The 23219-nt window shown below is 41.1% G+C and overlaps 2 protein-coding genes and 1 long non-coding RNA gene across 3 annotated transcripts in view; all 3 read left to right on the forward strand.

The window, feature by feature from the left end:
- The first annotated feature begins 149 nt into the window (after positions 1–149).
- On the forward strand, positions 150–19407 carry LOC120758502 (uncharacterized). The gene is made up of 3 exons (XR_005702912.1): positions 150–282; positions 868–918; positions 19306–19407. It is a non-coding gene; the product is annotated as an uncharacterized LOC120758502 (long non-coding RNA).
- LOC120758501 (protein BTG1-like) lies at positions 2387–4594 on the forward strand. The gene is made up of 2 exons (XM_040076823.2): positions 2387–2517; positions 2659–4594. Exons 1-2 carry the CDS (start codon positions 2400–2402, stop codon positions 3009–3011), a joined length of 471 nt encoding a protein of 156 aa, XP_039932757.1. The 5' UTR covers positions 2387–2399; the 3' UTR covers positions 3012–4594.
- A 161-nt stretch (positions 19408–19568) lies between the features above and the next one.
- The window catches only part of IPPK (inositol-pentakisphosphate 2-kinase), a 29829-nt gene continuing 26178 nt past the window's right edge, over positions 19569–23219 (forward strand). The window contains exon 1 of the mRNA XM_040076090.2: positions 19569–19715. Coding sequence (XP_039932024.1) covers positions 19635–19715 — 81 coding nt within the window. The 5' untranslated portion in view covers positions 19569–19634. The remainder of the gene's footprint in view (positions 19716–23219) is intronic.

Below are 23219 nucleotides of genomic sequence, written 5' to 3' on the forward strand. Positions count from 1 at the left end.
GCAGTAAGGCCCAAAGAAAGCCCTGAGGGTCATTGTTCCCAGCTGTGCTGAAGTGGCAGGAGGTGATCCCAAAGGAATCAGCAGGTGGGAACAGCTGGTGCTGTTCAGAAAAGGTGACCAGAAAAGGTGCAGCCTCAGAGGGAAGCTAACTTGTATTATTTTAGTTTCGAGGTCCTGCTTGAAGGTTTTATTTTTGCTTCTCCAAGAAGATGTTTATTTTAAGTTAAATTATGCACCAAACTGGGGAAATTGTGGATGCGTTTGATGCTCAAAATGCTGAAAGTACCATTATTTATGCTTGGAATTACTGCTTCTCTCCCTCTAGGGGGAATGGTAACATAATGCTTGTCTTTGTAGCCTAGTCATAAAGAAAAGTTACTTCTTGCTTTTAAGAATGGTTTTATTTCTTTATGTTTAGAGAGAGATGCTTTGATCAAATGGATTAAAACCAAAATTGCTTGTTTAGCTTAAAACTTCTGGCAATTTCTAGTGCTCTGTTTTCACTGCTTATGTTTGTAGAGACATGTACTGAGAGCTTAATTTAAGTAATCTAAAAATGAATCTAACTTGATTCAGACTGTACTTGTTCTTAAATCTATGTTTTGTTTTTGGTTTTGGATTTTGGGTTGGGTTTTTTTTTGGGGGGGAGGTGTTGTTGAATAAATGAATAGGATTGTGCTAGTATTACTATATTTTGTTATTGCTACTTTTAAATAACAGTATTCTGTTTGAATGATATACCTTCAGATTTACTTTCTCCTCTTTCTTTAGCTGAAGTTGAAGAAAAATAGAATGGAAGAACACTTGCAGAAACTTCATTTTTAACAAGATAAACCAAGATACTGACTCTGTTTTCCTCTACTCCAGGTGTTCCTGCCAAACAGAAAATGACTCGCAGAGGATCAGAATAACTACAAAGTAAGCCTGAGGTTTAGAATTAGCTTTTAATACAGCTGTCTGTAGAACCATTTTTGGGCAGGGGAATGAAAGTCAAACAGTTATATATCTGCTGATTCCTCATCTTTCTGTGTCTTGCTTATACTGAGTCTCAAATCTGGAACTCCCTGAGGAGACCACAAGAAATCAAAGTGTGACTTTAGCACTACCTGACAACTGTGGCACCTTTTGATTTTTATAGCCAGAACTTCTTGTTTCATTTGAATATTCCACTTAGGACTAATGGATCCAGGTGTCAGACCTCAATTCATGTGAGCAGTTTTAGCAATGCCATTTGACTCTTGCAATGCTTTTAACTACCTTTCATTTGCTTGTTTCATTTGCTTTTTACTCTTACTCTTTCTACTTTAGTTTCTCACAAGCAAGTTAAAACCAGGGCGCTTAATGTCTGTCCTGGCTTTAGCAGTATCTCGTCTGACTGACTAAAGAGCAAAATCACTGGGATAACTGAGAATTTGTGCATTTATTCCATTTATTCATTTGGGTGCAGACATTGTGGAACGGGGGGGAGCTTTTTAGCATAATTAAGCATTAAGTTTAATAACTTACTTTTGGATTTGAACAGTTCTTAGTGTTGCTGATGGTATGTTTATTCCAAATGCTAGCAAGAATTCCGTAACTCCAATGCAAGTGTTGTTTCTTTGTCCCTTATTTCAATGAAGCTGGACATGGATGTGTTTTGTGTTCTGATTCTCAAAACGCTGAATAAATCAAAACTGAAGTAAGTAGATGACTGGTACCAGCAGTCCAGGTACCAGCAGAGGTTAACTTTTTTTTAGCTTAATTCCTAAAGTATGAGGTACTGAAATGCAAATACAACTTCAGTGAAAATTTGTTGTAACCAGATAGCATCTTGATCTAGACCTGAGAGTTGGTTAGGAGAGGAGTGGTCTGGGTTTTGGGCAAATGTCAAGAGTTTTGTCATTTGCTGGAAGAGGGAAAGGAAGTCCCACGCTTCGAGGATGACCTCGGAGCTGTATGTCTGAGATGGAGGGCGCTTTTTAGTCTGTGCTTGTGCTGGGTCCTGACAAACGAGAGGGAAAAGGGCACAAGGCAGGATAACGGCGATGTCTGCCTGGGATACCGCCGGCGGTGGAGCCGATGTCGGGATGAGAGGAGCCGCCGCTGGCCCGGGGTGGGGATGCGGCGAGGGCAGAGCGCGGCCGTGAGCGCGGCCGCGCGTTTCACCCGTTATTTCCGTTGGGGCGAATGAGCGGCGGGGCCGCGTCCGGCCGGTGCCACCGAGCGCTGCCCGGCGGGGCGAGCTGTCCGTGCGTCGGGCTGTCCGTGCGTCGGGCCGGCCGTGCCTCCGCGCCGGTCCGGCCCCACCGCCAGCACAACAAACCCGCCCCGTCCCGCCCGCGCCGTGCGGCTGTTGCGCGGAGCCGCCCCCGGCCGCGGAGGCCGGGCCGGGCGGCGCTGGCAGCGGGGCCGGGGAGGACATGAGGACCGAGATCTCCACGGCGGCCGCGTTCGTGACCCGCCTCCTGCGGGCCGCCGGCGGGGTTGGCGAGGAGCAGCTGCGGCGCTTCCGCGAGTGCCTGCAGGAGGCGATGCACGGTGAGTGCCGGGGGTGTCCCCTCTTCCCCGTCCCCTCTTCCCCGTCCCCTCTTCCCCGTCCCCTCTTCCCCGTCCCCGCATCCCGCGGGGTCCGGCGGCGCACAGCCCCGCGCAGAAGCTCCTCTTTGTTCCCTCCCGCAGAGCACTACAAGCACCACTGGTTCCCCCTGGTGCCCTCCAAGGGCTCCGGCTACCGCTGCATCAGGATCAACCATAAGATGGACCCCTTGATAGGAAAAGCGGCGGGGATGATCGGACTGAGCCACGAGAGGCTCTTCCAGCTCTTACCCAGCGAATTAACGCTGTGGGTCGACCCCTTCGAAGTGTCCTATCGCATAGGTGAGGATGGGTCTATCTGTGTGCTGTACGAAAGCCCCCAGCCTGGGGGGAAGGTGGCTAAACAGCTGGAGAGCAGGACCAGCTGCAAGGAGGAGTGGAGAATTGGCAGATCCAGCCCTTCGAAGAGTTACAACATGATGACGATTTCTAGTTAAAAACAACTCTTCCCTGTACGATGTTGTGTGTATCCCAACCTCATGGTAAAGTTAGATGTAACTGATTTTTTTTTTTAATTTTTGTTTGTTTGTTTGTTTTTAGCTATTTTTTTCACCCTACAGTCATTAAAGTGGTAGTACTGCCAAGTTCTTCATGGCCAAGGGCTAAATGTATAAAGCAGTTCTTTACACTGCATGTTCCTTTCTGGGTTGTGTCCTGTAAATGCACTGTACTGTCGGTGGATTGTTTTAACATTTATATTTTCAAAAAAGTTTTGCCTATTTGTAATAAAAAGCAATATTGTAGCACTCTTTATGATGGGTTTTAGTCAAAATTAGTACTTGCAAAAAAAAAAAAAAATCTGCAGTTTGCAGAGCAATGACACAAAGAGGGGTGGGAAACAGATCTAACAAACTGCACATAAATCTTTCCAGTGATTTGTCTGCACAGACTTCTCTCAGGGTCATTCAAATTTGACTGTGAGGCACAAATCACAGAAATAACTTTACTTTTTCTCAAAACATGCATTTATTTGAAGGCTGGGTTCCATCACACCCCAATATTTTAGCAAAAAGAAGTGGGGAATTACTGTCTTATTTCTAGTTATGGGAGTAGAAAAATAAATACCTGCTTAAAATGCTTCTGACTTGTTTTGGTTTTGTTTTGTGATTTTGTTTGTTTGTTTGTTCCCCCCCCCCCCCCGCCAGGCTTTTATCATTGCCCTCAAAGCTTATTCTATCCATTTCTAATAACTGCAGAAAGCTTTCTAGTTAAAGAGGTGTAGTGGTGAACATCCATCTTTATTTCAGATCACTACAAAGCACTCAGTGTTGGGAAAGCTTGCTGGCTGCCTGTGTTCAGCTGAATAATCTGTGTAGAGCTGGGTGGGTTTTTTAGTACTGAATGGAAGCAAATTCTAGTATTTGATTCTAATATTTGATCTGTTGCAAAAACAAATGCTTGAGGTTATTAGGAAACAGAGTTTGGCTTTAAAACTGCAATGTAGGAAGCTCAAGTGAAAATGATCATCAATGCTGTAACTACCTTGTCTTTTAGAAGGTAAATGCTGCTGTTTCTGGCTTTGAGTTCCTTGTTTTTGTCAGGGTCTCCAATACCAGTTGAGTACAAGTTTTACTGAAGTTACCAAATACAGTAGATTTGATCTAATAACAAAACTTTGTGTTGCTGGTTTATGTGAATACTCTCAGTGTTGATATCCCAGTAAAGGATTTCATTTACAGGTATTGTGATTCCTACTCTAAGAAGCACTGGTTTCTAAATCAGCCATAGAAGGCTGCCTGGCATTGCTGGTTTCTGTAGCCTGATGTTGGAGCATGGTTGAACACTTGATGAAAGGGAGCTTTGTCTGGTGTATGTCAGCAAAAAAACCCTCCTTGTGCTATGTCAATAACATGGTAGAACATACAGCGAGGGAAGGGGCAAGTCTGGGCAAACTGGAAAGGGCAGAACTCCAGCTCACAAAGAGGTGGTTTTTTTGTTTTGTTTTTTTTTTTTTTTCCTCCCCCTCCTTTGTTTACCTTAGAAAAAGCTGTGGTTTGCTTCTTGCTCTTTGCTTATTATCTCAGAGGCAGGCTTGTCCAGTGGTATTTGTTTAATCTGGAGGAAATGCATAGTGCAGTTTTCTTAGTAATTAAAACTCTGTAAAAATTGATTGTGTGTTTCTAGTCTATCACTCCAATAAATAAGTTTCTGGGTAACTTTAACAAATGGGTGTTAAAGGTCTGGTGGCAAATTGCCTTTTTATTAGATAAGATTGGAAATCGGTTCTCATGACATTGTTTTATTGTCTTGAGGAGGCGGTAACACTTTCCTTTTCCTTTCTGATGAATATTCAGTGTGGGTAATCCTATTTCCTTGGGACCTCTAAGGGATGAATTTGACACATTTGTCAGTAATTGAACAGAATAACTTTAAATCTGCTAAGGGTGAGGTGCCTTCTTTGATTAAATTTCATTTGAAAATTAATTGGCCTTGCTGCACATTATATTAACAGCCCGTTGGAAAAGAGAGGTATGAACTCCTCAGATTAATGAGAGGTTTTCCATAGCAGGAAACCTTGAAGTGGAATTGAAGATGACTTGGGATATGATTTCCAGCTGCTGGGTGTGGTTTGAGGTGAAGAAGGGTACAGCAGCTTCTTCAGATGTTCTGTTCTTGCCTGGTGTCTGTCCATGTAAGAGCAGAGAAGAGACTGGGTTAATCTAGCCATGATGAATTCTGCTGCTTTTATTAATCCTCTCCTAAGCATTGGGATGTTTCAAATGTTATATAACACCACATCTCCAGTTTCCTGTGCTCTCTGTAGGTTAGATAGCTATCAGTGAATGGGCAATTTAATGCAAGTTAAGTTTCATATATTTGAGCTACTGGCATAGCGTTGAAGTCACTCTGCAGGTACAGGTGGGGGACACCGGGGGAGTTGAACAAAACCCACTGAAGCAAAGAAAACACTTGATCTGCAAGTAAATACACTGTGATATCTGTGCCATCTAGAACTGCATTCCATTGCTTTCAAAAATGTCAAAGATGTACTGACAGCATAAAAGCTGTTCTGAGCTGTTCTGGAGTGCTTGGTAGTAAGCCAGGGAGGCAGTTATTTGGAGGAGGTAAAGAAATTCAACTTTGTGTTTTCCTTGAAAGATAAGTTTTGTGTTCTGCTGTTACAACAAACAAGGCAAAATCTTAACATCTTTAAAATGACATACTTGTCACGCAAGACCGACCACATCTCATCAGTCAGGACTTAGAACGGACTGGTTTGGATTCTGCAGGGAGGATTACTGCATGCTGGTCTCCTTGAAGCAGTTAAAATACATGGAGAAGGATCAGTACATGCTTGCTTGGATGAGGATGGGTTAACTGTTGGATAACTAAAGCTGAAATAGAGGGGGGAAACTTGTGCATTTGTCTGTTTCTCCAAAATGTTGTGTTGCTGCCAAATTAATTACATAACATTTGTCCGAGTAGTAAAATCCACCTGAGACAGGAGGTTCTTCTAATTTATACAGCCTGATCACTTTTGTACTGCAATTATTGTATTACCCTGTGACTCGTTAGCTGGACCTAAGAGCCCAGAGATGAATGGTTTTGCTATGAGAAGTTCAAGAGATAAGGGAATTGTCTGTATTTGTTTCAGATTCTATTACCTTTTAGAGCTAGGTAGATTAAAATATGAAATTTGGGATGTTTGGGTTTAGTTTCTAACCACTGGTGTCCTTATTTCCTTATCCTCAAGATGGAAGGCTTTTCAGCGTGTAGCACTTTATATTGCAATCACATTAAGCCTGTTTTTCATATTTAAAGGATTAAAAAGATTACGCTTTTAAAGTTTGAGCATAAATAATTTCCTTTTAACTGGGCTTTACATACATGCTTTCTGCCAACACTTGTTCCATTTTTAATATGTGCCTGAGAATGTGTTCCCAGGGAATGTGTGCAGTGAACCAACTGATGGGGATCGCTCCGTTCCCACTGCAATTTGCTGTTCACCAGCACTGACAGTGCTGCGAGCTTCACTTCACTGAGAGAAAGAACAATGCACAAGTCCTGACAGAATTGCTGAAAACGTGAGGTCTTTCACTTAACTCATTTTTAATTCCTGTAATGCTTTCTTCAGTGTTATTTTGTCTAGAGAGCCACATGTTTTAGGTGAAGTGCCTGGTAAAAAAACCTAAATGATGAGTTTGTGATTGCTCATGCAAAGGAGAAATCCCAGGTTTGTTCAGTACCTTATTGTACAGCTGGGTTGATTTGCATTAATGATATTGTTCTCCTTTGAATTATACTCTTATTATAAAGTGAATTAGTACCTGATAAATTAACCACATTTTTACATTTAATCCATGATTTATTGTCTTGTAAGTCTCCTGCAATTATTAGCTGCTAATTGTTTTACGTTGGGATACTTACTCTTCTATTTGTTCCCACATGCACTGGAAATAGACATTGGGGTCCCACTGGTACCCTAAGGCAGTTCTCTTGGGCATTTTCTAGATTTGTGGTTATATTTTTCCTTATGAAATCCTAAAATTTATTATATTGTCTGGTCTAGTCATAAGTGTATTTCCATTATTTCATTATCGTCGTGCAGTCCAAAGTTATCCACATTACCAAATACAGGTAGGCATTTACTGACTACTTCAAGTTTTGCTGATCACTTTAGTAATTTTACTATCTTCCTTTTTTCAGAACTGGAATTCATTTAAGTGCTGATGTATCTAAAAAGGTCTTTACCTTTGTATAACTGGTTTTCTTAGCTATTTAAACCATGAATTTTCCTCTCACATTTTTAGCTTCCTTCAGATTTTTTTTTTTTAACTTTTATATAATCCGTATATGTCGGGTTTTTTTGTTTCATTTTGGTTTTCTTTAATTATGACTCAGAATTTGGATCTAATCTTAATTTCTGCCTCACGTTGTCTCCGTGTAGCAGCACTCAGCCATCACTTTGGCTCTGTGTGATTCTCCAGGCTGATCCACGTTGCCATGGCAGAGTGGGAAGATTTGTGTTCTTGGGTAATAGAGGTGTGCTGGTTCCTGACTAATGAGGTTGATACTTTTTATAAATTATTTTTTCTCATGGTTCCAGAGTCACTTTTAGTAATATATGTGCTATAGGAGTAATAGACTTATTTATTTTCATGGTTTTCTTTCTGGGCAGTGAATTTATTCTGGTAATAACAAGTGATATTTTGCTTTCTGACTGAGGGCCATGTAAAATTTTCAGTGAGAAGTAAACTGTTGATTTTTAGCTCGTAATTTGGGTAACACTGGTGGCCAATGTATTTTGAGATGGAATTGCATGGAAGGATCTTTCATCTGCTGGGGAGATTCAGCTGCCCCTTGTTTGCAATCAGCAGGACTATCAATGTCTAGAAAGTGTCAGGAGGCAATGAGAGGGCAAATTGAATTGTGATTTGTGACCACCTTGATATCATCATTGCTTTAAACTACCAGGCTCTGGATTATTGATGGTGATATTTGCATAGCCTCGTTAGCTGTTATGTAATATCAGTTATTTTTCACAGTGGTTCTTAAAAATCCAGAGAAATAAAAGCTGGAAAAGACAAGGAATGTCTGTTCAGCTAAACTAAACAGCAAATCAGTCTTAAGTCATTGAAAGACAAAGCTGCAAATATCTCTCTTGATAAAATAACTTCAAAAAGGAGTAGGAAGAAGAAATAGTAAATCACCAAAATGTTTGATAATGTTTCAAGCAAACCTCTAGTGCTAAATAAATACCCAACTTAGAGAAATAACCTCGTAATCCTGGAAATATGCCAAGTATGAAAGTTCATCTCTGAGATGAGTAAATTCAGTCCTTGTAGATGCTGTGATGCTGCACATTTCAATATGAACTTTTTAGAGGATAAATTGTTATCAACTTTGTTTGTAGTTGAGTAGCAGTGAGTACAGTGAATTTGGTAAAGCAGTTTGTACTGTAGAGCTGTTGTGCCTGCGGGATGATGTTTGGGATGAGGCAAGAGGCCAGCCATGCAAATTGGGCTTGAATTGATCATTTCAATGATCAATTAGTGACTTTGGCCTCAGATGACCGATACTACGTGTGTAACTCCCAAGATTTTCTGCTACACGCATGGAAAAATGAACAAATGTACAAGAAACTGAGGAAAAAGGTAGGTTCTACCAGAAAATATTTCATGATCTGTCTGGGCCCTGGTTGCTGCGGCACTTCTGGGTTGTCAGAAGAGAATGCTGCATAGAACTAACTCAAACTACTAATCTTCATTTTACACTGAGTGCCACCATGGAACTTGCTGTCCTCCACTGGGACTCTCAGGAGGGAAAGGAACTTGCCTGTTATTTATAAGTATTTACAAATGCTTGGAAGTTACATTACCTACAAGACCTAAACTTTATTTTGCATGCTGCATATAGGTGATTAAAATACTAATGAGAATTCCTAGTGGAATATGGAATTCTACTTTAATAACTGTACATGTCTATGATTCGAATATGCAGTCAACACTTTGCACTAGTCCCCGACATATTATTTATACAGCATCATTAGCATCAAAACAACCTTCTGTAAATGTTTCTGTTGCAACTGTGCAACCTGAGGGTTAAATTTGCATAAAGACACATGTAGGAGTGATGGAAAAGAACATAAACTACTACAGTGCTTTGGCTTTTTTATATTCCTGGAATGGATTACTACAAAAGCTGACCTCTTAGACTTGCCTTATCTTACTCTATGAATCTGGATTATCAAGAATAAATGGAAGTGGAATTCTCATACTGTGTATGATGAGATAATTTATTTAGGACTCAAAAGAATGTATTACGTATACAAATCCTCTCTTCCAGGAAGTTTGCTGGGTTTTTTTTCTGCATATATCAGAGGTCACATCTCTCCTGACTGTGTGTTAAAGGATGTTGCAAGAGCTTTGGAAATGAATTTTTCCTGTGGATAGCAAAAAGATGCACAAATGTGCTGGGAGAGGGTTGTTTTGTTCTTTTTGTCTCACAGTGTGATAGGCTGATACAGAAACCATTGGATATTTTGATGTGGCTTGTGAACTAATTTTTGAAGTGGATTACGTAGGCATGCTAAGACATCAATTAAGAGTAATTAAATATGTACTTGAATTTAGTAGAAGTGCTGAACATTTGATGGGAAATTAGGTATTTTGATGGATGGAGGTTTTGCTGAACAAAATTAATTCAGAGTAAGGAACTGTGATATTTATGCAACACTTGATTTTGTCATTAGTCTTCTCACTGATGTTTAGCTAATGTCTCTGACAGGCCTTTTTCAATGACTCAATGCTACACTTTTTAGGTTGTTGCTTCTGTAGGAGTCAGTGGAATTCCTCCTGTGTTTAGCATTAAGGCCTTTTGGCTCAGGGCTGGATGAACACTTGAGGCACTTGCCCTGTTTAATTGAGCCCTGTGTTAGATTCATGGGAGCTGCTTCCAATTGCTAAAGGATCAAATGAAGATTTAATTGTAGCTGAAACCTGAGCTCTTCTGTGAGTCACCTCAGCAGAAAGAAAAATAATTAGTCTGTGTTGTGTCAGAACTGTGCGTGTGCACCACATGGCTTGATGGTGTATTCAGGGAAGCTGTGTGTGTGACTTCTAAAATATTTCCTTTTCTTTCCACAAACCTTTAATATTGATTCTTTTTCTAAATGTGTTCTAAAACACTGGGCATTGAACATTCCCAAAGGGCTTCATTTTAGCTGTGATCCAGAGGGGCCTATCTCAGTTTGTGACCAGAAATCAGCAGAAAATCTCGTACAAACAGTGCTTATTGTCCTTTCCCCTTCCCTGCTTCCCTTTCAGAATCTGTCTTTCACACAATCTTTTCTCATTAAATTTGTTAAACGTTTTCATCAACATGAAATGAAGAGAAATGAATGTTTTTTTAGCAGACACCCCACCACATGTTGACAATGAATTGTGACAGCAGCCAGGAAGGTGAATCCAGTGCTTCCATGAGCATTTGTTTCCAGCCTTATTATAGCTCCTGTTTTTTACCAGACTGGCCAGTGTAACACTATATTGCAATGAGCCTTTTGTAGTCTGTTCTAACTGGCAGCAGTATTTTAAATGGCCTGGAAGCTCCTTTTGCAAAGAGAATTATCTGTCCCACTATCACTTCACAGGGAACTGTGGTTGGGAATACTGAGATCTGGTATCAGCTTTGTTAACTTTGTTAACTAATTGTTTGTGGGGGCAAACAATTATGCTTTTGGAACAACTTACCTGTAACATATTCAGCGTATCAGACAGGATCTTAAATGCTACTTAGATTTTTTGGGTTTTTTTTCTGCTAGTCTGTTTTAGAATACTTGCAATTTTACAGCAGTTTTTTTCCTTTGATGGTTACTTCAATATTTCTGAAGATTGGACTTTTTGGGGGGAGTGACAGTGCTGGCTTATTGTTCTTTCCATAACCTATTTCTCAGTGTGGGTAACTGCTTGTAAACTAAATATTTAACATGTTGTTATGATGAGTTATTTCCACTGCTTCAGGCACATAATTAAACAAATTAAAGCTGGAGTTCCATTTTCATCATCTCAGCTTTATGCCTATTTACAACTAGTTTTATTGTTGTTTAAAACAGCCAATGAAGTAGTAGCCCTAAAATATATTGTTAATCTGTGACATCAGTAAGTATTCTTCGTTTATACTGTTGTCTCCTGTTTCATGCCTAATTTGCAATTTTAAACTCTTTTTTTCTCTGAGTATATTCTGATGTCTTTAATAGGCATGTTTCTCTTTGTTTGAAAATCACTGAGTGCTGTTTATCCTTCCTTCTGTTCCCCCTATATCTGTAAGCACTGTTTTCACAACGGAATTTATGTGGATGCAGCCAAACTGTTCTCTAGCTTTTTCCAATATTTTTCTTTCCTATGTGTCCCACATCAGTGATGGCTCTTACCTCATTCCACCAATGTTTTTCAGTAGCTGTCGAGTGTTTTCCCTGTTTCAGAGGAATGGGACACCTGTCACCCAAGAGACACTGTGAAAGGCAGGTTCCCATTTACTGGCTGTAGTTCGGTGTTCTGACAAACATCTCACTGTGCTGCAGAAAAACAGAGGAACTGAAAACCTCATATGCAAAATCTGAAGATAGTTGCCCTCTTTTTATAAAGACAAGACTGACCTTTTTAATGATTAAGAGTCTTGGGGGGATTTTTTTTTCTACCCTCATGGTTTATTTATGGACCTGCTATTTGCATCTTTGTTTATGCTTTTTGGAAAAGATACTATTTTTTATATTTTTATGTCCACTTGGTATCTTTGTGGCCATCTCCATATAAAAACAAATAAAGCAGCTGGTCAGTGTTCTTTCTCTCATGTATTCTATAAACTCCCCATTCATATAAAAGGGTTCCTGTGCATTTGTTTTAATTGAAATTATTATCAGTAACACTTCCTTTGCTTTAGATGTCTTGTTTGGAATGATTGTTTTAGGAAATTGGTGGCAGAGGAGTGGTTACTTTTGCTAAAGGTGAATCTTTGTTCGAACCAAATATTCTAGTTTGTTTCTGCAAGAGTTAAAAATTACAATATATGTGAAATCAAATGGGTATTGAAGTTAGTAGTAATGTGAAGGAGTGGGCCTGAAACTTTGATAGCAGGAAAGGACAATTCACTTTATATCATGCACCATCAGGCTTTTCTCAAAATCCAGTAGGGCCCTTGGGAAATGTTCACAGAATGAAAGAAAATACATTTGGGGGAAGGCTAAAAGCTTAGAGGATAAATTCTGTATGTTTGTTCCTTACTCTAAACGATCACAGAGTGATCCTTGTACGAGGATCTTCCAATAAATATTTGTTCCACCTCTCAGGGGCACTGAGTTGTCCTGGAAGATTAATATATGTATAACTGTGCAGAGAACAGGTAAGTTCTGGTTAGGCTGCTCCCTTTTTTGAGTGATTTCTGGCGAGCCAGATTTTGGCAGATAACGTGGGTTATTCTGAAATAGCATTTTTCCCCTTTGAGTCTATCTGAATCTAATCTCCTCTAAAGCCTCTTTATGCAGTTTTGGTTTAGTGCTGTGTCCTTGATAAAGAATATTTATGGTCTGATTTTCACATCATGATAAATTATGCTTTAGGGCTAAACTCTTAAATGCAGTTTGCTTAAAAAAATAACAGTTCAGACTCAGGACCTTTGATATTCTGTGCCTTTCTTGTATTATTTGCTTCTGTCTTCCTTTTTTCTACTTCTTGACTGCATCTTTACAACTGCCGTCTGTAATCCTCACTCCTATTTTAAGTTTTTCCTTTTGTTATTTTCCGTTGATTTTTAACCTCTTCTGGTGCATTGAGACTAAAAAGGCAGCAAAAAACCCAAAACAAAACAAAACAAAAAAAAACCCAAAAAACCCCCACAACATCCTTAAGCTATAGATTTTATTCTGTGTGGTCCAGGAGATGTACATGGAGAAGGGAAAAAAAATGCACCTGATAGTGTCTCCTTAAACCAGCAGATGAGGCTGTTTCCTATTTTATATATTTTGCAACACTGGAAAACCCTGGAAACCTGTAACCAATTAAATGTCTGCCTCCAGTTATTTAATTTGGTAAATACAAATGCCTCTCCTCCACCTTTTTTTTTTTTTTTTAAATTTTTTTTTTCACTGTAGCACAATGTCACAGATTCTTAGGTTCAGAACCAGCTATCAAATAGATCAAGTTATGTCTTTTTAATGTATAAATTCATGCCAGAAGGATTTGTGTCTTCCAAAGTGCCAAGCTTGGCCTGAGAAGGTGCTTCACTGCCTTTGGGGCCTGATTCTGTTTTAATAAGTGTAGAATTTAATCTCGAATTTATGCTCACTCAATTATCTTAAATTTAATTCCTTGCTAAAAAGCTTGAGAGATCTGTGTGTGTATGTATATATTCCAGTATGCTTATCTTTCTGTCACTGTTAGGAATAGTTCTTCTCCAAGCAGCTTGGATTTTTCTTTTCCTTGGAAATCTATTGGAAAGTTGTGACATGAAACAAAAGCATAAATATGGGTAATGAGTATACAAGTGAGATACCATCATACCATAAAGTTTTTTATTGCAATGGATATTGCACTTGGTTTTGGCAGACGATCAGTCAGAGAGATCTCATAATCACTTGTTAAGTATCCACTTTGTTCTACCTTAATCGAGAGTTGTAGATTGTCACCTTTGAAATAGCTGTTTTAAATCAATAAATTTAGTGGGATGTGTTATCACTGATCCTCTGATGGTGCAGTTCCCTTCAATTTTATTCCATAACCTGGGTAAATGGAGCACTGAGGGCATGGGAGAACTCAAATACATGTGTTTTTCTGGGGGAGAAAGAGAAAAACCAACCCAAACCCCCTTGTCAGTAACAGTTCCTGCACTGCTGAACGAGCCATAATTCTCTCTCAAAACATTTCCTCGTTGTGCTCTCTGCTGCTTTTTCAGAACACACCCAGAGATATCTGTTCCTTCTGTGTGTTTTCTCCTTTCCTTGGAAGGGCCCCGCGTGTTTGCCCTGCCAGGAGGTTCTGCAGCTGCTCAAAGTGCAGTTTCATAATCAGCTTAATGTGGTCTGAGAGTCAGCTGGCAGCAGGATGGCAAATCCTGCGCTCCCGGACACTTTGGGATGTGTTCCCATTCCTCCCCCAGTGACGGCTGGAGCACTTGTGTGGCTGTGCTGTGTGTCACGCTGCTCTGCTGAGTCAACAAGACAATTTTTTGGGGAAAAAAAAAAATACACCAGAGACAACTTGACCATTCTTTTGATGAATAATCTGCTCTAAGGTGACTCATGGGTGTCCATGTGTCAAGGGCAGTGTGAGAGAACATGGGAATATATGGCCAGATTTGGAATGGAGAACCAGATTGGTTTTTTCTCCCTTTTGAGATTCCATAATGTTTATATTGGTGTCTCTGCTTGGGAACTGCATTACATCTGTGCTTATGTATTGCAGATGACAGATAACGTGAGGTTTAGAATTTGAGAAGGTGCCTCTCTGCTATTTATCTATCAGCTTATTGATATCAATCATGACAATTCCAGTAAATTGGGTTCTTCAAGGGAGCTGGTCGGGGGGAACATTAAATTTTATGATGCTATTTGCATACTGAGGTCACCCCAAAATTATTAACACTACAGTCAATAAAATGTAGTACGTATGAAGGATCTCTGTCTTTGAAAGTATTTGATAGCTGTGCCAAGAGCATAAATCTGAATTTCTCAGGAAGTACAGAAGAAACTGATGCCCAGTGCATCTGTACCACTCTATATATTGCTGTTTGGCGTTTCCCATCTATTAGAGTTTGGAGTTTCTGGGTAAAAACTGAAATGTTAACACGTGACCGGTTTACACCAATTAGTAACTTACCATCGGGAAACCTTGTACTCAGTGAAGTAAAAGTTCTAATGGGGGAGGTTTCAAGGTTTCCTACAGAAGTGTTGCCAAATGATGGCTGTTTAGCTGAAAACCAGAGTAATGTACATGTCCTCTTTCCTGTTTAAAGAGGTTCACAGAGGTTCACTTGAGTCAAAAAGGAGTTGAATGCTGTCCTTTAACCATTAACAGGTCCAAGGGCTGGGCACAAGGCTGGGGTGTATTTGTGATAGGACACAATGAAGTGGTTTCCCAGGAGCAGTTGCAGGAGGTGTTTGATGGTGAGCAAACAGTGTAACATTTACAGCAGATACCTGCACTGAGAAGTGTTAGCCTGGCCTGAAAGCACCACGAGTGCCGTGGCTACCTGAGTTCTGCTCAGGCTGCAGAACCGCTCTGCTTTCCCCTCTTTATGGAAACAGTATTTCGGTTTCTAGTTGCTGGTATATCCTTTAATATCCTTTAATACAAGGCAGGACCTAAAAGCTCTTCATCCCTTCATCTTTCCTTCCTCGCCCGCAGATTAGAGGCTGCAAGGACAGACTTTAAGGAGGTGCTTGGATGGGGTTGGTCTTGTTCCTTTCTGCCTTAATGCCCTGTCAAAGCTACTAGGATTTCACCAGTCTTTTGCTTTAATGGCCTCCTACAGTTTATCTTCTTTACCTTGTGTTTTCTCTTACCAATTGAAAAAATTCACTGCACACGGTTTTTCATTTGTTTGTATTTTGGGTCATGTCCCACTGGTAAATAGTTGTTTTTCTTTTAGATAAATGTACAGGCCTCCTGTGTATAGGAAATGTTTTTAATTGTCTTTGTGTAAAAAATATCGTGTGTCCTGGAAGTTCTTTGGAGTTAGATATACAGTACAAAGTTCTTCTTTATGCTGTGTCTATAATTTTGTAACTCCCTCAGACTGTATGCAGCAATTAAAGTTCTTGGTAGTTATAATGTCTATTTATCCATATCTGCTAACAACCTAGACGTGGCTTTATTTTTATTCACATAAAGTCACCTTTCTTTATTTACAGCTTTATTCCTGAAGACATGACTTCCTTTATTTCTACAACATTTTACTGTGGTTTAAAGCACCACATATGCTTTCTAAAAAACCCACCAAATTACACACACAGTCCTATTCTAATCTTTATTTCTTTGTAGAGTCAGGGATTCTCAGTGTGAGACAGTGAAATGACAGAGCACGAAATTTCCTACACTTAGAATATGTGTGTGAAATTATGTAGAAAAACCAGGGATTCTAGAAATAACAGTGGCATGGAGCAGTGGTGTTGTCCTGATATGAGGAAAAAACCCAAAGCTTGAGAATTTGAATTATGTGAGTTACATAAGTATATTCCATTTCTGCTGGTTTAAGTATAAAATAATAAAAGTATGAAACTCAATCCTATTTAAACATAATTCTATCTTTTGGAACTGAAAATGGTGTAGTAGTTTAAAGCACATAGTAACAGTATTTTGTAGCACAATTTCACTGTGCTATTATCAAGTCCATTTAGTATTTTTGGACTCGTTGCCTTGAATTTGTGATTTTTAAACCTGACTTCTCCAGGCAGATGTTTCTGGGTCACAGGATAGGATCTTTTTTGTCACAATTACTCTTTTCATAAAGAACAAAATATCCTTTCTTTTATATAGAAGTCTTTCATTTTAGGAACTAGGAGAACTAAGATGTACCTTTTATAGCAAAAATCCTCATGAGCTTACAAGACATTTGTATTATTGGCACCCAATTTTATCACAAGTCTCAGGTAATGCTCTTTTTTTCTCTTAGATGTGAATTTAATGAACTTTTTATAGCAAAGAATGTTAACATTAAATACTTGCCTGCTACTTTCTTTTTTCCTCCTGAAAGTGAATAAGTGAACTGTGGACTGTTTTTACAATTTCATTCTCATTCCGTGGTGAACTTACAGATTACAAAGATGGCAAATGAGAGAGTTCAGTGTTGATGGCTTCCTACTACCAAAGTATCCCGAGGGATTGTGCCATAAAGCACAGTTGAGTTACAGCACTGAGGAAAAGATATTTCAGGCCTGTGGTGTTCTCCCAACTCCTTCATGTGACACCAAAAAAAGAACTGCTCAGGGGATGAAGTGGGGGCTGGAGAACTGACGCTGCTATTGCATTATGCATCCCTGCTGCAGTGTAAAACTCATTTATTTACGTACTGAAATACCACAGGATACCTGACCATCTGCTGAGCCCCAGGTGGATTTTGCAGGTCACTGAGCTCTGTACTCGCAGACCTCACGGCACCTAATGAAACCTCATCCAGATTATGTCCGTATCAGCTGTAGTTCCAGCACCTGACAGGGGAATTCCAGTTAAGCAATACCTGAACGACATTAATGGCACCAAAGCTTCTGATACTTCAGTCCAAGCATGTTGTAGATAATACCTGAACTGAGTAATAAGATCTGATAATGCAGGGAGAAATAGCATATGTTAAATAGGCTTTTGTCCCTCCAGCTTTGAGCTTCACCAGTGTGTTTTCAGAGCACCACTTCAAATTGCCCAAGTGCCCACCTTGGAATGCTGGAGGAAAAGGTGGAGAGGGAAGTGTTCTGCTAGAGGAGGAGTATTAAAACTTGGGGTCCTCACTGTTGTTTACCCATGCACTCAAACCTCCAGTTTATTTTTAACTCTGTGGATGTGCATTTTTCAAAATTATGAAAGAACGTGCTATGCTAGAGTTCCTTTTAAAACTGAGATAAACTAGTTTTGCCATTGCAAGACAATACATTGTATTATTTCCCTATGTATTTCTTGGTGTAAAGCCTAATAAGTGTTCAAATACTATTTCCCTGAAGTACAGTTATTTTTAAATGAAAGGATCAAAAATACCACAATCTTACAGTCCTGAGTGGAACTTCTTTATAACACTCTTAAAAGTCAGAATAGTATGGTTAATTGTTGTATTTTAGATATGCATTTCTAGTAACACAACATAGGAAACTTTGCAAACACAGATTACAGAAACCTACTTTAAAGAAATCACTGTCATTATTTTCATCGTTATCAAATGGCCAAAGGAGCAAGAATTCCTTTTTCATATAGGCATGCATAGTGTGCTAAAAAAGGAAGAGTGATTATCAATCAGTATTTTAGCAGATTTTTTTTGTTTAATCCTCCTTTTTTAAGTGAAATTGGATGATGTGTTCAAGTTACACCACACACATTAAAAAAAAAAAAAAAATCAATGACTCATTGCAGATTTATGCAAGTTTTGTCTTCAGCCTTCTAGGTGCACCATCTCTCTCCATAAAAAAGGCACAGTTTAGTTTGCTCTGACTTTCTTTTGAAAAGCTGCAATAGAGAGTCAAGTTTGGGTACTATCCAAATTATACAAATGTTTATTATATAGAGGAAAGCTTCTGAGTGTTAATTACCTCCTTTTGTGTCAGCCTGGCCCCTGTCATGAAGAGCCTTGTGAGGAAGGAGGAAAGGAAAGGGGGAATTTCAGAGAGCCCTTAGGGATTGTTTTAAAATGGCCATTGAAGGGTTTCACTGCTTGTGGTCAAAACTCATAGTCATAAAAATTACTCAATTAAGGGCTCTGGAGTTTAATTCTGTGTTTGTGATATGGAGTTTGGCTCTTTAGCTTGTTTTCTATTTATAGTAAATTCATACTTTGAAAAAGAACTTAATGTTTAATTTTTTAGGAATGTTACATAGATGTTCATCTTTCTGCTTGTAACATTGGGTACTTAAATTACGTGGTGTATTGGAGCACAAGGCTAATTAAACAGACACTTGACTGCAACAGAAATCAACTGTAAAATTCAAACCAGCCTAGCTGGGAACTGTAGCTGAAAACACATTGGAAGGGACTGCCCAGGTGGATGGTGGAGTCACTGGGAGTGAGTGGAGGTGTTTAAGGAAAGAATGGATGTGGCATTTAGTGTCGGGTTTACAAGGTGGTGACTGGTTGTAAAGCGGACTCGATGGCCTTGGAGGTCTTTTCCAGCCTAATTGATTCTGTGAAACACAATCCCAAAGGGATCAAAACCTCCCCTATATTTTGGGTGTTGGGGTCTGTGCAGAGCCTCTGCTGTGAGCTCCTCTTCCACACGTACATTCTATAGGCACCCCATACTGAGTTGGAAGGGACCCATCGGGATCAGAGTCTAACTCCTGGACACCCCAGAATCCCACCCTGTCCCTGAGAGCATTGTCCAAACTCTGCTGGAGCTCTGTCAGCCTTGGGGCTGTGACCGAGGGGAGCCTATTCAGTGCCCTACCCCACGCTGGGTTGGTTCCTCATAAAGATGAGTCTCCCCTCAGTCTCCTTTTCTCCGAGCTGACCAAGTGCCCTCAGCTGCTCCTCATAAGTCTCCTGATCTTTCTGCATCCTTACGGCTGCCTTTGGATGCTAACAGCTTAATCCTCTTTTTTATAGTGTGGTGCCCAGAACTACGCGCAGAACTGAAGGTGAGACCATTGCAGAGCAGAGCGGGACCATCCCCTCCTTTGACCGGCCCTTCCCGGAGGCAGGAGATGTTTTTTCGCCGCCGGTTGTGCCCGGGCGGCGCCTGAGGGGCGCGGCTGCCCCGGGCAGCGCTGCCCAGCTCCACCATGGCGGCGGCGGCGGCGCTGCCCGGCTCCAAGATGGCGCCGTGGCGGGCGGGACTTCCCGCGGCTGAGGGCGGGCGGCGCAGCCGCGATGGTGGCGGCGTGAGGCGGCGGGGCCGGCGGCTGCTCCTGCCCTCCGCGCGGCCCGGGCCGGGCATGGAAGTGGAGAAGATGGATGAGAATGAATGGAAGTACCACGGGGAAGGCAACCAGAGCCTCGTCGTCTCACACTGCCAGGTATGAGGGAGCCCCAGCCTGGGCCCGTGTGAGGGGGGCGGCCCGGCGGGAGCGGCCGCTCGGCCCCGCCGCCCGCCCTCGGTGCTTTCTTTCCCGGAGGAGTTTTCTGTCTCGGGGAGATCGGGCCCGTCCCGCGGGGAAGATGAGCGGGCGTTTTCCCGGGTCCTCCGTCACGGCCAGTGGGGATGGGAGGGAGAGCAGAGAGCTGCCGACGGCCGGGCAGCTGCCGCCTGGAGATGGGAGCCGTGAGGGAAAGTGCTAAAAATTCACCTTTTCCATCATCGTTCCCGGGTGTGTGTGATGTGACAGGAGAAAGCCAGCTGGTGAAGGCGTCTTTTTCCCTTTGACACCGACTCTGGCTCTGTGAGGAGTTTGAGCACTCGCTGCAGTGCTGGGCCGGGCTCCCGACTCCAATTTAGGTTTTCGGCTTTGCCACAGAACTGGTGTGATGTGACTCCGACGGTCACTTCATCCCCATTCTCCCGTCTACCCGTTGGTCTGGTTTTTTGTTAATTTTTTTTCCCTTTTTGTTTGTCTGGAGTTATTTTGGGTGGGGAGGGAGGGCATGGAGGGGGATGGAGGTGTATTTTATTTTAAAAATCCAGTAAAATAGATTCAACACTTAAAGCAGTAATGATAAAACAAATCTGAGTCTAATCAAACAAACTCTGTGTCAGTTTATGTTGACAGTGTATTCGTCCCCCCCTTGCATATGCATTATTTACTTAATATATTGAGATACGTGCCCCTTGAAGGAGTTTATTCCTTTTCTAAACAGTGCCTGTGGCAGTTTTTGTGTTTTAAAGATGTATTTGTATTTCAGTTTAAAAGTTGTTATATATTTGCCATAGAATGTTCTTGATGATTCATAAATCAAAACTCAGCAAAGCCAGAATGATGAAATGTAGGATTTTTGTAGAAAAAGATCTATAATAAGAGTTGCATCTTGAGAAGAATTTTCTAAAATTATGTCTAAATGAATGACTGAAAATACTGTATTTTTTAACATCTGTTTTCTGTATTATAAGTATGAATTGGTTATAAAATATTAACAAACACCAAGCCTGAGAAAATGCTAAAAATCCTGTGGTGCTCTCCAAACTTTAGGAGGGGCACTTCTTGGCTCTGGCTTTCCTCCCCCTCTTTTTCTTTATATCAAATACTATTTAAAAGCTATTTTTAGTGCAAGAAGAATGTGAATGATTTTGTCCCCTGTCACATTTTAGCTTTTAAAAAGGCAGAGTAGAAACTACTCCGTCACTGGATGACGGGAATCAGGGTAAATAATGGATTATTAATGATGTAATTGTGATTATCTTTAAAGATGTGGAAAGCGAGGAAGTCAGCCAGTGATTCAGAATAGCTGCTGAGCTTGCCAGTTCTCTTTTTAACAAGATGCTAAAACTTCTAAGGTAGAGTGAAAGTGAAATAGATACAATTTTTCCTTTATAGACAACTATGAAACAAGTTTACATTTTAGATCTTTGTGTCTACTGATGACAAAATCTGGTAAACTTGAAGCCTATAAATACTGTTTTGATGTTAATTGTAACTTTGTGCCTCTTACGAGCAGGACATACTTGCACCATTAATCATCGTTCTCGTGATCTGGTGTTAAGTTATTCTCAGGTTTGTGTTGACTGTCCTCGCCTCATTCTGTAGCTTCCCAGTTCCCCTTTTTGTGGGTATCAGTGCCAGAGGAAGGGGTAGGGACTTGGTGGTGGTGGGAGAGATGTGAATGGATGCTCAGATACAAGTGAGAGGCCAGATTGGAGCAGCGCATGTGCTCGTTGTTTCTGTGTTCTGTTGTGTAGTAGTGTTTTGAAATGGAGAGAAAGCTGGTTCCTACCTCTCTAAGTCTTAGCCTCTCTTCCTTGCTTTTGGAAAATTTGAGAAGTGTTGTTTTTTAAACTTCAACAAAAAAGCGAATCCCTATCCTTCTGGAGAGGAGGGCATGAGCTGCTTCGCCTGTCACAAAATGAGGTCTGAGGTGTTGTGTTTGGACTCCTGCTCTCTGCACTGCTCCTTGGAGTGCTGATAACAGCCCTGTGCAAGGTCATGCCTGCAGCACACGGGGTGTGTGGGCTGGGGTGGGCAGCCTGGCTGGACACTCCTGTTCCTGCCTCTGAGGGCTGTGGCCGGGTTGGGGTTGGACAGTAAGGGCTATAAGGCCCATGTCATCACAAAGTGCTCTCCTATCTGTAAGGCTCTGCTCATTTCTTGGGGTAGCTCTGTTCCCTGTAGGTTGCCCTTTAAGACGTGAATGTAACGCATTGTTAATCCAGTACAGTGCCAAATTAAAAAGTTGGTCATGGAAAAGTCACATGCCCAACAAACAGCTCTGCTGGCAGTGAGCTGATAAGCCCTGGACACAGGCGACACACAGCCGCTTTTCCAGTGCGTCCAGACAAAGCTTTGTCTGGCAGTGGGATGCTGGCATCCTATGGAACGTGCTCTGTCGTTTCCATGAAAGCGCTGTCAGTGCTTGCTGTGCTTTTTCCTCTTGCTGGTTATTAATCCTGCAGGATGTAACAGTGACAGGAGTCTCGCTGTGTGCTGAAATCACCGCAAGTGCATCTCTGCTCCTTATTCCTCCGGTGCAGGATAAGGATCCTGAGGCACGGCATGGGCTGCTCAACACGTCTCTTCTTACAGTGGTAGTTTTATAGAGTCACTTTAATTAGTTTGGCAGCATTTAGACAGTGGTCTGGTGAATAAAGATGGAATGCCTGCTGAGCATTTCCAGTTCCCATTGTTATCACCAGAGCTCTGTGCTTGCTTGATGAGCACTCAAACTTCTGCTTTCATGAATTTTTAAAGTTTCAGTTCTGGAGAATCTAAAGTTCCAGAAGTTGTACAGAACTATGGTACAAATGTCTCTCGTGATCAAGTTTTTCCTTTTGGTTTTTATTGAAGCTGTGAATGAATTAATCCAAATTGAATTGTGGTTGAAAGGCCTTTGTGAAGTCTTGCAGTCTGCTGAAGTGCTAGAATGATCAGACAACTTCCCTACCTCGTGATTCTAGTGTGAAATACAGCTGGTAACTGAGGTGTTGGTGAGACATTTGTGCTGTAGGATGGATACAGATATGGCTCCACAAACTCCCAACCAACACCATCTTAGCCAACCAGGTGGTTTAGAAAGGAGGTTTCTTTTCCCCAGAGTTTTCAGTGGAGAGTCGCTCCTTCTGCTTCAAATTTGGCTTCAGGTTTCAAAAGAGAGCTAAGCAATGCTTTCCCTCCTCCTCCCTACTCATGAGCAGTAGCGAGGGTTCAGAGGAACTGCTGCAGAACAGTTATCTCCTGCTAAGCTGTTGTGTCTTTCTGCAGGCAGATCCTTGATTTTTCAGAAGTGAGCTGGAAATCCTCCTTTGGAGTTCTGCACTTTAATCAGTTGTTTGCTTTTATGGGACACTTAACACTTCATTTCAAAAGGCTTCTGTAGATGTTTGTAGCAAGTAGTGTAAGCAACTCTAGGAATAATAACTTGGATTTCCCTCTGCC

This window comes from Hirundo rustica, chromosome 12 (genome assembly GCF_015227805.2).
Source record: "Hirundo rustica isolate bHirRus1 chromosome 12, bHirRus1.pri.v3, whole genome shotgun sequence".
Classification (NCBI taxonomy): domain Eukaryota; kingdom Metazoa; phylum Chordata; class Aves; order Passeriformes; family Hirundinidae; genus Hirundo; species Hirundo rustica.

Bases quoted from the DNA above. Each gene is read 5' to 3' on its own strand.
- LOC120758501 (XM_040076823.2), top strand. From the start codon at position 2,400: ATGAGGACCGAGATCTCCACGGCGGCCGCGTTCGTGACCCGCCTCCTG. The intron at 2,518-2,658 runs GTGAGTGCCGGG...TCCCTCCCGCAG, and splicing joins CCTGCAGGAGGCGATGCACG to AGCACTACAAGCACCACTGG.